Raw genomic sequence first — 15,618 nt, forward strand, 5'->3', positions numbered from 1 at the left:
CATCTGAACGTCAAAAAAGACCAGCAAAGATCTGACGTGGGACCTGAGAGATACCTCTGGAGCTTCAGTTGATCCATCTACTGTTCACTAAAGCCTCATTAAAAATTACTTCATTCTTTCAATGTGGCAAAAAGATGAAGTATGTCAAATTACACAATAACTGGACTGAAAATCAGTCACAACACGTCTCATGGAGTGATGAATCCAAATTTGGTTTGGGGCTGCATTTCAGGCAGTGGAAAACCTCTGATTGGAAATGGCTTCCGTTTTCAGCATAACAATATTCCCAAGTATGCTGCCAATGCAGTAAACGCATACCTGGATGTAAAACACACAATGGAACACTATCAGTCATGAATTAGCCTCCCCAGAGCATGGACCTCAACGTTGTTGAAGCAGTGTGGGATCATGTTGACAGAAAACTTAATAAAAGGCAGCCAGCATCCAAAGAAGAGCTTTGAATGTTCTGCAAGAAGTCTGAAGAACTACTCCTGAAGACTACTTAAGGAAATTAGAAGAAAGCTTGCCCAAGAAAGCTCAGCCCTTGTTGAAGAATAAAGGTGGTCATTACCAAATATTGACTTTCAAGCTTGCTACAGTTGTACAAACTCAGTTTTTGCCAATTTTATTTTAAATATGAGCTCATGCTCACTCTATATTTTCCCACTAAAAAGGAAGTCTGTATTTTTATTTTTATTTTTTGACAGTGTAATAAAGGTTACAACTTCATGTGCCAGCTATAAAGGCTTTCACACGGCACACCACACTCTATTACTATCTTTTACAAGCTCACAAATCACATACCACATACAATGTTTAACTGATCTCCCCTCCTAGCTTTGCAATAAATACATACTGAGGCAGATAGCGGTTTGTACATTTTTTTAAAGTACTAATTGATCATCTTCACTGTTTTCAGTAAGAAAAACAAATAAAAAAAACAAAACAAATAAAAATGTCACTATTCATTCAATAGTTCGACGAGACATTCAATTATAAATAGATACAGTCCAAATGCACAGCATTTGTGGAAACAATTAAACTTTCATTTTAGGATGTATGTTAGGCTCTAGGGTTGCGGGGCATAGTGTTGCTGTTTAGATTATAGTTGTGGTCTTAATTAATTAAGATGTGTGTTGAAGTTATTGAAACAGAAGTGACTTTGATCGGGTCTTGTAAAGGAAAAAATGAAAGTGTAAGAACACTCAGGCGTGAGCACATTTCGTTAAAAATGTTAAATATAGAAAGGAGGAGTGGCCGTCTGCTTTCAAGCCCGTCACATTATTCCTTTTTGCATGTAATTTGACACCACATCTCTGCGGAGAAAGAGCGCTGAGACAAAAGATATTGCCCTGGGGTCTTTCTGTGTATGAATAAACTTTTACAATCCATCAACTTGAAACAATATTAATAAATAATACATTCTTGTTGATTATTATAACTTTCACAGTATTCATTCTTCATATTTAAGTGAAAAAACCAAACGCAAAGTGAAGGGCAGTGGGGGGGGGGGGGGGGGGGGGGGGAATTATGGTGTAGTGCAGCGCTTTAAAAAAATTGACCAATCAACGGTGAGATAGACCAGAGGTGGGATTCGTTTTCAAGATTGAAAAGATACTCATCCAATCAAACATCCCGGTGGTCGACATTGTCCAATCAGGTGTAGGATGGAGCCGCTGTATCCAACGAGAGTGGATTTTCAACGAGCTCGAGAGAAAAGCGGAGACAGGCAGACATCGTTTCTCTCTCAGCGTCTTTGGACTGTTCACACAGAGGCGAAGAGACGAGAAATAATTATTCTTTAGATCGGGAATATAATTAGCTAAATTAATACACAAAATTAACCATGGCCGACACAGCTGTTGACACAACCGCCACTGCAGAGGTTACAGCCAAGGTGCGTTTCATTCACCTTTTTCTCCCCCTTTCTTTTTTTTTCTCGGCTGAACCGTCGTGTTGAAAGATTTAGAAAACTTGTACAAGTTGTTACAGTGTTTATGTTTCTTTAGCTAACTACGGCTGAACAAGTGAGTTATTTGACGGCAGCAGCAAAGCTTGTAATTAACGTTAGTTCATGTAAGTTAAACCAGCAACTTGTCTTAATTATCACATGGCGAAAGCCATACTTCGTGGAGGCGAGTCATTTAGCAGTTTTCAGCATCGACGACTAATTGCTGTGACTGGAAACTGAAATGTGTGTGATGTGGTTTGACTTAAAAATGTCTTGTTAAGCAGACAAAGCGGCACAAACGGTACAGCTGGTGGAGCGGAGCTGCCGCTGTGGGCGGGAAGCCACAGCACGGTTTACACTGCTGTGTAACTGCGCGGCATGGGGGTGAAAAAGACCAGCATTCCCGCTTAGTTTTAATAAAAGAACACAAAATTAATACCGTTTTCATCGTGTTTTTTTTTCTCAATCCCAGCTCGTAATCAAACTCGGACGTGGGAGTAACATTTGGCACTTAACTCTTTTTCTTAACTGAACATTGATCAAAGGGGCTTTTATTTTGTAGGAGCTGAAAGAGAAGAAAGAGGCAGAAGTGGAAGAAAAGACCGATAACGGGGACGCACCTGCCAATGGCACAGTAAGTTGGAGCCGAGAGAGGCAGCCTCATGGCCTTTTGTCTTAGCGCCCCTCATCATGCAGGTGTCGCTGCACCCGCCTCCCCCCTCCTGTTCAGCTGCTCTCCACACTGTGCTTTGTTTGGGTTGTGAAATGGCAGATGTTCGCTAGCAACCCTCTGGACGTCTCCATTGGTTTTTCTCTACTCTGAGGTTTCCCAGAGCTTGGTAGCTAATCCTCTGGGAGTGTAATAACAGCTCACTACACATTGCCTTTTAAAGAATCCCCAAAGGAGCCTGTACATGCAAGTCTGTGGGAGCATTATCTAAAATATGCTCGGGATGCCTTGTTATTCTGCAAATAATTTGTTTACATAATTGAAGGCCAGTCATTGCATACCCTTACCAGACTGATGTTTCCTCTGCTTCATCCAGAATGGTGCTGAACACAGTGACAAAGTGGAAGAAACCACAGAGGAGGAGCACAAGAATGGGGAAGGTAAGTTAATTTTAAGTGCTACTAGTGTTTTCTGAAAGATTGGAATTGCAACTATATGTGTACTGTATTCAGATTTTACTGATTTGCCCTATAATTGTTTCTCTTGTGTGGTACTGACCTCAAAATCTTCCCTTTTTAATACAAGTGAATCTTGATATGTTTAAAAATGAAAATGCGCTGGAAGTGAGGGCTGTAATTTCTGAAGTGACAAACTGTCCTTATAGGGGATGCAGAGGAGGCGCCCCCTGCTGAGGAGACTGATGCACAGCCTGTGAAGCGTGCAGCTGAAGAGGAGGAGGTGGGTTGTCTTTGGGCCTTAAGTATGCAAGTTTTAGTCTTGGTTTTGGCCTTTGCTAATGTGACTCTTCTTCTTTTTTCCATTAGGAAAAGGTGGAGACAAAAAAGCAGAAGACAGAGGAAAATGGGGATTCGAAAGAGGCAGAAGTGGAGGCTTAGGTCTCTGTCCTGCTACTTGTTTGCAGCACTGTCTTACCAGCCTGGTCAACATCGTGTTGTAGAGCTTGTGCTTTTTTGTATCTTTGGAGAGAAATTTCTTTTTGTTTGCTCCCATGTTATCACATTGCACTGGAGTCTTGAAACATAGTGGCCCTGCATCCTTTTTTTTTTTTTTTTTTTTTTTTTTTTTTTTTTTTTAATGAAATGTTATTTATTGGTCTTTAAAATGAGCTCTTTTTTTTTCCTACTTGTACAAATCGGGCCATGCCACGAGATCAGTTTTGTTTTTTTGTTTTTTTAAATTTCCTGAGGTTTGATATCAGTATGTTAGAAGCACAATCTCTATTATGTCAGTGCTGACCAGATGATTCATACATACAGGCAGCTGCTCACCTCCAAGGCTCATGTTGACCTCTCAGATACACTTAAAGGACCAAAGATAAGTTTTAAGCAGGGGATAATGGACAGTTGTTAGCATTATTAGTTAAAAGGCATAATATTTTGTGTTTGAGCTGCTACTTAATCTTTGGCTGCCCTGTTAACATAGCAGATGGTGCAAATGAATTAGAGGGGCTCTGTCTTGCACCTCTGTGATTAGATAGTTTGACCCCCCTGATTCCCCCCAAACTTCCCAGTTCAGTGGAGGCAGGATTTTGCAATGTTAATTAACCCCTCTTAAATCTTAAAGCTTTGGTCATTTGTTCTGTATGCATTCCACGCAAGTTTGTACCATTTATACTTTGTTTCTCTTACATTTTCAATGAGTGTTATGTTATGGTTGGGTAGCTCAGTTTTGTGTACAAGACTGCCTTTTTCAGAACCAGAATGACATTCGGTTACTTCAGCCACTGCTTTGTATATTCTGATTAACAAATAAATTGTCTTTTTACTTAAGAATGTCTTTCGTGTGTGTTTATTATCTGTTAATAGCTCATCATCAGTGCTTTCTTTAAAAAACAAAACATGGTTTTATAAGTGGATGATGTCACTTGACCTATTTTTTTCTTAACATGGAAAATGGCTGGCTTAGATGCAGGAAAGAGGAATAATTTCACTTGGTAATGGAAAAGGGTGAACAGAATCAATGGATTACTTTCTTGTATACACTTGCTCCCCCATGTGGTGTAGTTGAGAAGTTCACCCCATCATTAAGGGAAGCTACAACTGACATGGCATGCAACAAAATAATTGACACAGGAGTCAAGCGTGGCAAAAAATGATCATTTTAGTTTTAACTTAACCCTGAATAAAAGTAGCTTTTACAGTAGCACTGCTAATACTGAGCAATAGGTGGTACCATGTAACACAAAAACTGTGTTTTATTTCTTTCCCAAGCAAGCTGCAACAGCATGATCCGCACATTTACTGTTTCCTCAGAAACGTTAGCGTGGCGTGCATCTGGTCAGTCCAGCAGGCTTTGATAGTAGGCAATTACAGACATTCTTCTGGGGCACCTGCATGTTGAGGTGCTCAGTCAGTGGAACCAACACAACGAAAAGCTTGTTTGAAGCCCTGAAATCAGGCTTGGTGCCTGTGTTTGGCTGAACAGACAAAGCGTACCGTTTTGCCATGAAAAAATAAACTGCATGTACCAGTTTAGTGATGTAGATGGCTTCTCGATGATGGAAAAAGGAATGAGGTTTAAAACGTCCAGCTAACAAACGAAAAGTCATCACTATACGTCACTGATGGACTGAGCATAGTGGAGCGGAAGCCTACTACCTTAAGCATGCGCCCTAATGATGACGATAAGCATTCGCCGCCGCTGGCTGTGAACCCCCAGTCTTTTTTTTTTGCTTTTTTAAAATGCTGTCCACCTTCAGGGTTACCCATCATTCACATGAGTCTTCTCTCTGTTTTCTCTTCTTCTGTTTTGTTCGGTTTCCGACTGATTGCTGATTCAGACCCCAGTTTCAACTTCTCCTCTTCCTGATAATGACAAGAATCACTGTCATTATTACAATGGTATGGCCAGGAGTAGGGTAACAGCTCACAGGGCTGTCCATGGCTTAGTGAGGGCCCAGACAAGAATTAGCCACCAGTACACATTTCTCTGTGTTTTTTGTACGAGTACGCGTGTCATCCTATTAGACACTGCTCTATAATGATTAAGTAGTTGACATTGTACTCCTATTTGGACTCTTGATTAAGAGTCACCCAGCACCAAACTGTGAAATTTTGGGGATAGCACACTGGTTAAGTCTCATAATGACTGGATAGTGTGGAAAGTGTTGTTTGTATTTGCTGTTAAAATGTGGAGAATGTGAAAGCCTTCCAGACTGTGATTAGGCATAGTTCGCCTTCACGTGAATATTAAGTATGTGTTTGCTAAATTATGCAATGAGAGCTCTTGAATTAATAAAGAGGAATGAACGGTGAGCCTGAATGGCTACTGGCAGCACATTCAATTAGTCAGAAAATCCTGCCTAAGGTGTAGTATGCTAACTCAGAGAAACAGGCAGGTAGACATTCCCTTGGCCATATGACCAAAACAAAACGTTAACACAGGGCTTTAAGAGATTACACTGCAGCTCATGCAGACGTTAGGCAACTGATAAAAGGAAGAAAAAGAGAGGGAAAGCAGTGGTTAGCTTGCGCATACTGGTAAACACTTCTATCCTAAAAACACCAACAAATGAGCAAGAAAAATGATGCAAGAGTTTGACAGCAAAGAATCAGACACAAGAACGGCTTATCTATACTCACAGGAGTCACTCAGAGTCACACACACATTCAGAGAGGTCACACATTCGTTTGCAAAAGTTAGGAAAAAATGCATGGGCACACACACTGTATGAACACGCTGGTCATGTATAAACAAAGACTGGAGAGGTGGCCAATGTCTGTCTGTCTGTCTGTCTAGCTCTGAGAGGAGCAGTGCTAAATTGGTGTAAAACAATATATGAATCTGTGCTGTACAGTGTGCGGCAGGATTTACAAGTGCGTCTGTCGCACTGTGAAGGTCAACACAGCAGACACTAAAGCAACAGTGCTGTGGAGTGAGTATGTGTGTGCGTGCGGTTGTGTGTGAGGTAAAAATAAATTTGTAAGAGGCTTTTCTAAATGTGCACCAATAGTGGCTGGGTCTCGCTTTCGGGGGGCTCACCCTCAGGGGGGGGCAGCTGGTACACCACGCAGAGAGAGGAGTACAGGCAGCCCACGAATGACATCAGGCTTGCAAAGTACATCACTCCCTGGGCCCCACCCACCAGGGAGGTCAGAGGTCCCATCGCCACAGAGACCAGGATTTGAGCCAGGAAGTACTGGCAGCTGAGCAGAGAGATGTCCACCCCCATCCCTCGTCTGGTCCCTTCCTCCGATGAGCCGCAAAACTGAAAGACACAATTGGTTTAATTACAGTGTGGGAACAGTCTAAGCACTGCAAGCAAGTACTCAGCAAACATGCTAGCTGGAAGGTGATGTTCTAACAGTGGACAAAGCAAGAATGCAAGTCATTTTACAGGAGTGGAGAAATCAAACACTCTTGTCTTTTTTTTTTTTGTAATGAGACTACGTAACTATGAAGACAGCTGCATGATGTCAACTCCATGTAAATCAAGTAGAAAAAAGTTTGTTTGTATGTTTATTTTTTAAATATGAACCTTTTTAAGTCATTTATGGTTATCTACATGTAAATTCTGCCTCATTTGTGCCATGATGAACTTGGACTGTCACAACCACTGCCTCTTTGCTCCCTGAAGAAAAGCATCCAGAGTAAGAGTTAGGAAATCAACTTATTCTTGTGTTGTATGTATTTTTTTTTAACTCTTAATAAATAAAGATTTCTTTGTTTTGATTTTTGATCTAATTAGTAAACAGATAATACAAAACAATCACTGAAAACAAAATTTCTCTCCAACAATGATATTCAAGGCGCATCTAGGAAGGAAAGTGAGAGTGATTACTATTTTTCAAGTCTTCTTCCCATTGAAACATTTGCTGGGTAAAGCTGTGAAAGACTTTGACAGTATGCTCATTTGTTTTCTTCTGACATCACTAAACTAAATATGAAGCTACAGTCAATGCAAATTATACAAAGCTTTGCTTTAGATAGTGCTGTGGGAAACAGTCCTAAAATCTGAAAATGGACCTTGAGCACTTTTGGGTCCCTTAACTGGAAGTTAGATTCTAGATGCTTACGCAGGCTTTTATTCTACAACATAAAATACATACCTAAATACTCAACTTCTTCTTCTTTTATCTGTCTCAGAGAAGGCGTTTCCCCAAAAAAATAGCGAAATGAAACTCCAGAACTTAACTTGATCACAGCAAAATATGAGAGCTTTGTGGCATAACAAGTTTATAGTAAAATCTACGCATTTTACAGCTTTTAAAAAATCCTAAACTTTGAGTTAATTGGGAAAAATGATCTCGCTGAACAAAACTCATGTTCATTTCCCAGAAAGGTCGTTTTCTGCAGTAATTCAAAAGGCCTAAAAATTAAATTGGCTCTTTGATGAATGAACCAGGGTGATGCTAATGTCTGGCAAAAAGCACCCAGAAAAGCATTCTACTGTAGAACGTCCAAGAAACAGTGAGACAGCAAATCTGGCGCTATTACTTCCTGCAACTCTAAAGCTTAAAAAAAGCTGCTTCACAACAATAAAGTTTTATTTTTATATTTCAATTTTGTATGATTTGGAATAAAACCTCTAGTTATTCAGCTCAGAGGCAGATTTTATTACCCCCATTATTTAACATTAAGCTAAATTAACTGGCTGATGGCTGTGGCTTCATAGCCATCAAACAAACACGATAATGGTAAGGTGATCATATACATTTTGATCTATTCTTTTACGTTCACACAGGAAAAATATCATCCAGCAACTATAATTAGGTAATTGCTGCACTTATATCGATACTGACCTGAGGGCTCTGGTAGTATTCACACAGCAGAGAGTAAGGCAGCGTACATAAAGAGGAGAAGAGCACCCCGTAGGTGACACAGAGAGAAAGTACCACGTAGAGGTTGGTGGATAGTGTGGCAAGGCCGGTGCCCAAACCAAATGCCAAGTAGGCGAAAAAATATAGCGTGCGAAGAGAGAAACGCTCCTCTAGTTTCTCCAATATGGCTGAAAGTTGAAGAAGGGAAAGCAGAGAGAGGTTCAGCGAATGACGAAGCAGTGCACAAATCCAACCAGGGTAAGGAATCACACCTGCCAGATGTGATGTGATGTGATGTGTGAGTACTTACCTGAGTAGAAAGCAGCACTGAATGCATAGATGCACATGCCCCAGCAGCCCATGCTGACACCAGCATTGTAGCGTTGGTAAGCCTCGGAGTCGTGGGGTGCTTTGGGATCTCCTTCAAACACAACCTCCCCCATGAAGTCAGTGTAGAAGAGCAGCATCCCTTCAAAGGACAGCCAGCCTAAAGCACAGATTGAAAAAAAAATCACGCTTTTATGAAATTAAATGCAAAACAGGTTGATTTTAAGGTTCAGCAGTGTAGAAAAAGAGATACATTTCAATTAAGTTTTTTTTTTACTCACCTAAAAAATGATTAGTGCATAAACTCCGCAAAGAGGGAGGCATCCTGTAGATGGCTATACACAGCAGCTTCATTGACATTTGGGATTCTCCACTCTCCACATTCTCACTTAGATCACTCTCATAGCGCACTCCATTGAGCAAAATGTTTGCAACCTTCATTGGAGGAGAAAAAAAACCCACATGACATCATGTTTAAAAAGCTCTGTTCTGGCTTCTCACAAAACACCTTATGTCAGATTCAAAACATGCGTCTGACCTGCTGGCTGAAAGTCACTGTCCTCCTACGTCCATTCTCCAGCCCAACAATCTGTGTTGCCATGGGCTCTTCCATCAGCGCGAGACTCTGAGGTCGCTTCAGGATGCCAGCCGTGGAGCCCCGGTGTGACCCCGCAGCAGTCTGAGCCCCAGCTGTGACCTGAGATGCTCCGTGAGATTGTGCATCTCCAGCAGGCTGAGGCCCTTCTGCATCTTGTGCGTCCCCAACTGGATGAGACACCACATTGGCCTGGGTCTGTCCTGCACCTGCAGGGTGGTTCCCTGGCCCCTGCATGAGCCCGTCTGGGGGAGGGGAGTCCCCTGGAGGAAGTGGCACAGTGGTGGAGCTGGGGGGCAGAGCTTGTGGTGTCTGCTGGCCTGTGTAGCAGTCTATGAGCACACTGTCGATATATGAGGTTCCTAATGAAGAGGCAAACTCATTAATGCCAGTGAGAGAGCTGTCCCTACTAATAAAGCTGCCATACTTTGGAGTGAGGGGGCTTAGGGGCGATATGGGGCTATTGAGGCCCGCACAAAGACGCGCACTTGCACTGCAAGAATGGGCCAAGGGGTCAGGATTACATGGGTGAGACTTTGAGAAATTGTAGCTGTAGAGACCGTCCTCGTCTTCCTCATCTAGTCCCAAATCTGGTCCAGGGTGGACGGGTGGGGAGGGGGGAAGAGGGAGGCTAGGGCTTTTCAGGCTGTTTTTGCTTGAGTTCTTGTTCGGCTGGCTCTTCGGTAAGGGCCGTTCAGGGATGCTCATTAGAGTCATGGTTGTGGCGATCACCAAAGTGATGCTCGTAAACAGGTATATGACCCGGAGTTGACCTCCCATTGACCTTCCAAACTGTGTCTGGTCCCAGTTGATGCCACCTACAATGTAGCCAAATCCACCTCCTAGACCTGAGTAGAGAAATGAAACCACAAAATACTTGTAAAGCTAAATTTCTACTGTTTTCTGCTAAATTATCTCAAAAGGACATATGTTACAGCTTCAGCTTTCCCTGCTACAGAACTATTTTCCTACCTGCCAGTAACGCATGGATGTTCAGTCCCCGATCTTGGTCCTCTGGGCTGCACACATCCATCATATAAGCATGGCTTGGGTTGTCAGCTGAATCAGCACTGAAGTCCATTAGAACCACACCACACACTGTCAGGACTATTCCCCACTTGTGATTTGATGCTGTGTCAGCCAGGACACTCCCAATATCCCGTCCATTGAGAACCAGAGTAAGACCAATCAGTGCTCCTACAATGCAGAGCAGAGGAAGTGACAAAAAATTAACATGAGCACCAAAGCTAGATGAACTAGATGAGAGCTAGATGAAGGCGGAAGACCTGAATGTCTCCTGAACTCTGGGTTTTCCAATTTTTTGATGTAGAGCATAACAAATGGTTACATGTTTTTACTGGCTGTGTATAATCTTTGGCCATCAAAATGATGTGGCTATAAATTTAAAATAAAATTGTGATCTTGCAGTCAATATGGAGAAACAGTACAAGTTCCCAGGTGGATTGATTCTGAATTACATTCGACACAGAGACACAGCCAGTTATAACCACTGAATCTGAACTGTCTGGGAGTTTACTTGAGCTCTTTACTGAAAACCAGATGAAGAGTTGTGCCTTATGGTGGGATGTTTTTCACAGTGGTTTTATTTAAAATGTATCTGAGATGTTGTATGTCACACTGTACTAGCATGGCATGTATACAGTGTAACAGAAAAGCAGTAGACTGAGTAGGTAAGTGTATAAGTTCCCCTGTGTTATGCAACCACACTTAGGTGCTTAGGTGGAGCACATGCATTTTGGTGAACCTGTGGCCAAGTTCCTATCTATGGTCTTTAGTTATGATTATCCAACCATGGTTTTATTTGAGCATTTTACAGGAATGAACTGCTTATTGATTGAGCTGCATCAGAGGAAATGCAGGATTTGCTTTGAGGCCACAACTGCTATGATTTTGACCATTCTTCTAAATAACAGCAATAAGAAACATGTTGTAATGCACTTCACAAAAGTGCTAACATTTGAGGTAACTATACCATATAATTGCAGATTATTTACCATTTGATCAACACTGTCACTTGCAAGCTACGCAGCTTCACATAATTGCATTTCAAAAACACTATGGTACTGCTTTAATTCGTCTTACCTATTGCCAAGGCGAAAATAAAAGGTCGTCTTCGCCCAAACCGGGATGTGCAACGATCACTCCATGCTCCTATGAGAGGCTGAACGAGGAATCCTTCAAGTCAAAACGAAATACAAAGTTAGAATCCATGCAACTAGGATTCTTATTATACATTACATATGCCTGTACAGCAGCTAGTCGTCTACCTCTGCTGCTTACTTACCGAGAATGGGGCTAATAAACCACACCAAGCTGTAGAATTGATCAGGCAGCCCCATCTGTAAAAGCACTGGAGTCACATAAGCTGTTTCCATGGCGTAGCTGAATTCAATCCCGAACAAGATGCAGCCATTGAAGAGCAGCTCCTGGAAGGTACGTCTCGGGGGAAGCTCACTGAGGTCCAACTGGTCCAGGGGACAAGGTGTGTTGGGTGGCGGAGGAGGCGAAGGTCTTATCAGCTTCCTCCGCTTTGGCTGTCTTTGGAAGTTGTTGGCTCTGTGACTGAGGTGCCGAGTGGTGGAAGTTGGAAAGCTGGCAGTTTTGGGAAGTGAGCTCCTCCAGATACCTTCCTGAGCTGTGGAAAACCTCCCTCCTGGACTGGCCAAGAGGGGGTCACTGGGGGTGCCCATTCCTGGAGATGACATCTCTCTCAAGCCAGCAGCAACTGGAACATATTAAAGGGTGATACCAATGATGAATTACAAGTCAGACATGCGCAAAAGTTTGTTTGGACTTGATTCAAGATCAGCACGGTCTAGCACAGCATTAACTTGGTGCTGCTAATGGTTATGTAGTGCAACCAAAAGGACACTGCAGTCATGTGCAGACACCGTCGGTGGGCACGACGCACTGCAACCAGTGCGCATGCTGTGCGCAAAGCCCATGTGCTCTGCGTGGCTGACTACAGCAGTGTACTATGCGGCAGCGCTCATGACGCCTGTTTCCATTTTAATTTTTCATGTAGGAAGCTCAAACAGGACACAATGTAAGCGGTGTGGATGTCAATGACGGCTTTCAGGACATTCACAAGGATAACGCATCATTGTCGCTCACATTTAATAGAAATACTTGACTGATAGCCTGCCGACCCAGAGCCTTTTTTGCTTTTTTTTTTTTTTTTAAGAGACATGATCCTCGATTTTTTCTTCTGTTTGCAATAGACTCTTAAGGTGACGATTAGGCGATCTACTGTGTAAGAGGATGCACAGAAATATAAATAAATAAATAAAAAGCGTGCACATTACGACGTGAAAGAGGATAATTACCTTTTCGGGGCGGCTCGTCATTTATTGCGGCATACTGTGTAGATAACCACAGCAACCTTTGTGATGTATAGAAACCGTAGTATGAATTACAGGAGTCATGATTGTTTTTTTGTTTTCCTTTGATGCAGTCATCCCCCCGCTCTCTCCTTCGTCCCTTCTCCTTTCCCCTCTCCTCATCCCCCCCCCTCCCTATCTGTCCCCCTCCCTTCGCGTCTTCCTCCCCGTCTCTCCCGTGACGTCACGCCCCTCCCTGCAACATCAGCACAGAGGACCCATCTATCTGCATACAGCACTACTCCAGTATGAGCCTAGTACTTAGCAGCAATATTAATGTAATAATTATATTCCAAATTCAGGTAAACGGGTTTAATAAATTGCACTCCTTTTTCTTTTATAGGAAAAGAAATTCACACCTTTATTTTATCATATTGGTTAATCTTTGTTTAATTATGCATTCTTGAACTACTTTTTTATGTCTTTCCTGCTTTTTAACTGAAACTTTGACTTGCTAGATAGTTTTTATTTTATTCAACTGTGACTTTTCCGATAAGAAAGCAGCAGGAAATTCGAAATAACCCACACATATAAATGCAGACAGCTCGGCTTTTTTCAGTTTTCTGTGTGCATCGTGAATGTGGTTGTATACTATTTTCCTGTCCACGATGTTTGTGCAAATATTTCGCTTTTTTTTTTTCAGTCAGATAGTCAAATGGTATTGCATTGCTTCCTGTCCCTATAGCATGTATCCACAGCACATCAGGGTGTGGCCCATTGTGTGCACTGCCTTTTTAGTATGACATGTTTATGAAGGCTTCACATTGCCGCCGGTTGGGTAATACATGTGACACACCCACCAGAGCTAGAGTGAAATCCTAGGCTACATCAAAGAGTGTTGCATGCCCTTTCACACTGTGTCTGTAAAACATGTCTTTCAGTCTAGAAAATGTGCAACCCCCCCCCCCCCCCCCCCCCCCCCCCCCAAGGTGCTGCTGGCACAGTTAGACCCCTCATTAGCAGTGAGTGAGAGGACTGTGTTAAAGGAAAGGTCAAATGGCTACAGAACCTTTTGCTAGGATACACGTAGAGCTGTCATATCAAGAATACTCAGGTAAACTGTAGCTGGCCTAAAGTCTTGTGCAAATTCACACTTTTTTGCATTATGACATTTGAAAATGCATGTTTTGTAAAACAGTACTTGTTCTGCATGAGCAGTCCCACCTGGATTAGATGTTTGGCACTGACAGAGGGAAATAACAGCAGATGGGGGTTTCAGTTTGGTGTGTCGTTGAGGCCGCTCCCAGATCAGCAGGTGGATGTAAGGCTGCTTTCTTTAACAGCTCCTTCAAGATTTAAGGAGTCGACCGCCCTTTATTTAAAATGGCAGCACGAAAGATAGCTCTGGTCCCTGCAGAAATACTAAAGTGGTTTTAGGGCCACCTCTGATAACAGGCTCATTATGTCTAATTGACTTGTAGCAGGTTAATCTGGCCTGCAGGATGTTCACCTTGGTACATGAGAGATGGAAACACCCCCGTAGGTATAGTGTATTAAATTTATTGTTACTGAGGTTGATATCTTTTTAATGAAATGGTTTCTATTTGGAGAACTGGTTAGATTGAATGCTGATTTATTTATATAATCATTTCCCAGCAACAGTTGTTTGAAGTTGGTTTATATTGTAAGCTAAAGATCTTAAAAGAGAGAAAGAACCCCCAATGACCCAATGAGCAAATAATTGGCAACAGCAGGAAGGAAGAACTTTTTTTTAACAGGAAGACCTTCAGCAGAACAGACTTAGGCAGGGGCAGCCATCTGCCTTGACCAGCCTGAGCAGTGAGCAGAACGAGACCGCAAATATTATACATCTTACACACATCCCATTGATATAGAAACAGATTTTTTTTGTTTAAGGTAGCAAGTAACATAGTCAGTGATGTCTCATAACACAATGAAGTAGAAAGAATAGAAAATGTTACTGTCCTGGTCACAAGAGAGAACATTCTGAAAAGAATAATATTTTTTCTCTACATTTAAGACATGAGCAACCGAGAAATATACAGAGGAAAAAGGTTTTGTTACATTGTGTAATTGGGCTGATCTACAGTAAGTAGAAAAACAATTTTCTTCTAAAAATCAGTAAAATAAGCAGCAGAAAGTGAAGACAACAGTATCTTAAATGTGTACATAGGAATTTAATCATTTCAGATTTTTTTTCCCACCTTTGTCAAAAGTATCTCTGCAGTGGGGTCGACCACATCAGCCAAGACCCCAGGTGCAGGCTCTGCAAAGATGTCCTTTGGACAATCTAGCACATAACAGTAGGGCGCAAGATGCCAGCAAGCAGGGGATACATGGAACACCATAAGCAAGTGTCTGGCATAGTATACAAAAACATCTGTGCAGAATATGGTCTCGAAGTCTGGAGGTCAAAATAGCACATCCCCCTAGGGTGGTTGAGAATGACCGAGTTAAGATCCTGTGTGACTTCCAGATACAAAGGGACAAACTGGTGATGAGTATCTAATCACACGTGGCAGAGGAAGAGGGCTATAGTGCTAGATGTAGCTATACCAAGTGATAGCAACATCAGGAAGAAGAAACATGAGAAGCTCGAGAAATACCAGAGATGAGAGAAGAGCTCGAAAAGATGTGGAGGGTGAAGGCAACAGTGGTCCCGGTGGTAATCTGAGCACTCAGACAGGAAGCCCCAAACTGGGCGGGTGGCTCCAGCAGATCCCAGGAACGACATCGGAGATCTCTGTTCACAAGGGTAGAGGACAGATAAAGACTACCCACGGGGTCTGAGGTGATTTCAGATGGAGTGGCACAACTTGCTGTGGAGTTAATAGAAAACAGAAGGCTGGGACATGGGATGAACTTAAAGAGCTATAAAATGGATATATAATCGAGCGAAGAGAGTAAACAGAGACCATGCAATAAAATCCCAC

General features: G+C 42.3%; 2 protein-coding genes across 3 annotated transcripts; one reads left to right on the top strand and one right to left on the bottom strand.

Annotated features, from left to right (window-relative positions):
* Positions 1–1,682: 1,682 nt before the first annotated feature.
* LOC147330833 (uncharacterized) lies at positions 1,683–4,414 on the top strand. The gene is made up of 5 exons (XM_086292679.1): positions 1,683–1,897; positions 2,514–2,585; positions 2,998–3,061; positions 3,286–3,359; positions 3,446–4,414. The coding sequence occupies exons 1-5, from the start codon at positions 1,847–1,849 to the stop codon at positions 3,515–3,517; spliced, it is 333 nt and encodes a 110-aa protein (XP_086148805.1). The 5' UTR covers positions 1,683–1,846; the 3' UTR covers positions 3,518–4,414.
* On the bottom strand, positions 3,797–12,825 carry slc45a1 (solute carrier family 45 member 1). Of its 2 annotated transcripts, XM_086292678.1 has the most exons (10): positions 12,671–12,825; positions 11,629–12,069; positions 11,427–11,519; positions 10,296–10,520; positions 9,267–10,171; positions 9,010–9,163; positions 8,712–8,888; positions 8,384–8,589; positions 6,624–6,849; positions 3,797–5,446 (listed from the first exon to the last, which is right to left on the bottom strand). In XM_086292678.1, exons 2-10 carry the CDS (start codon positions 12,047–12,049, stop codon positions 5,418–5,420), a joined length of 2,436 nt encoding a protein of 811 aa, XP_086148804.1. In that variant the 5' UTR covers positions 12,050–12,069; positions 12,671–12,825; the 3' UTR covers positions 3,797–5,417. The 2 variants fall into 2 exon arrangements, with proteins under 2 accessions (XP_086148804.1, XP_086148802.1); XM_086292676.1 differs by having other exon boundaries at positions 3,797–6,849.
* Positions 12,826–15,618: the final 2,793 nt, after the last annotated feature.

Source organism: Aulonocara sp. 'chitande type north' Nkhata Bay, linkage group LG5 (genome assembly GCF_057382095.1).
Source record: "Aulonocara sp. 'chitande type north' Nkhata Bay isolate Kocher_YH1m ecotype deep benthic linkage group LG5, A_spYH_male_GT1.1, whole genome shotgun sequence".
NCBI classification, from domain to species: Eukaryota; Metazoa; Chordata; class Actinopteri; order Cichliformes; family Cichlidae; genus Aulonocara; species Aulonocara sp. 'chitande type north' Nkhata Bay.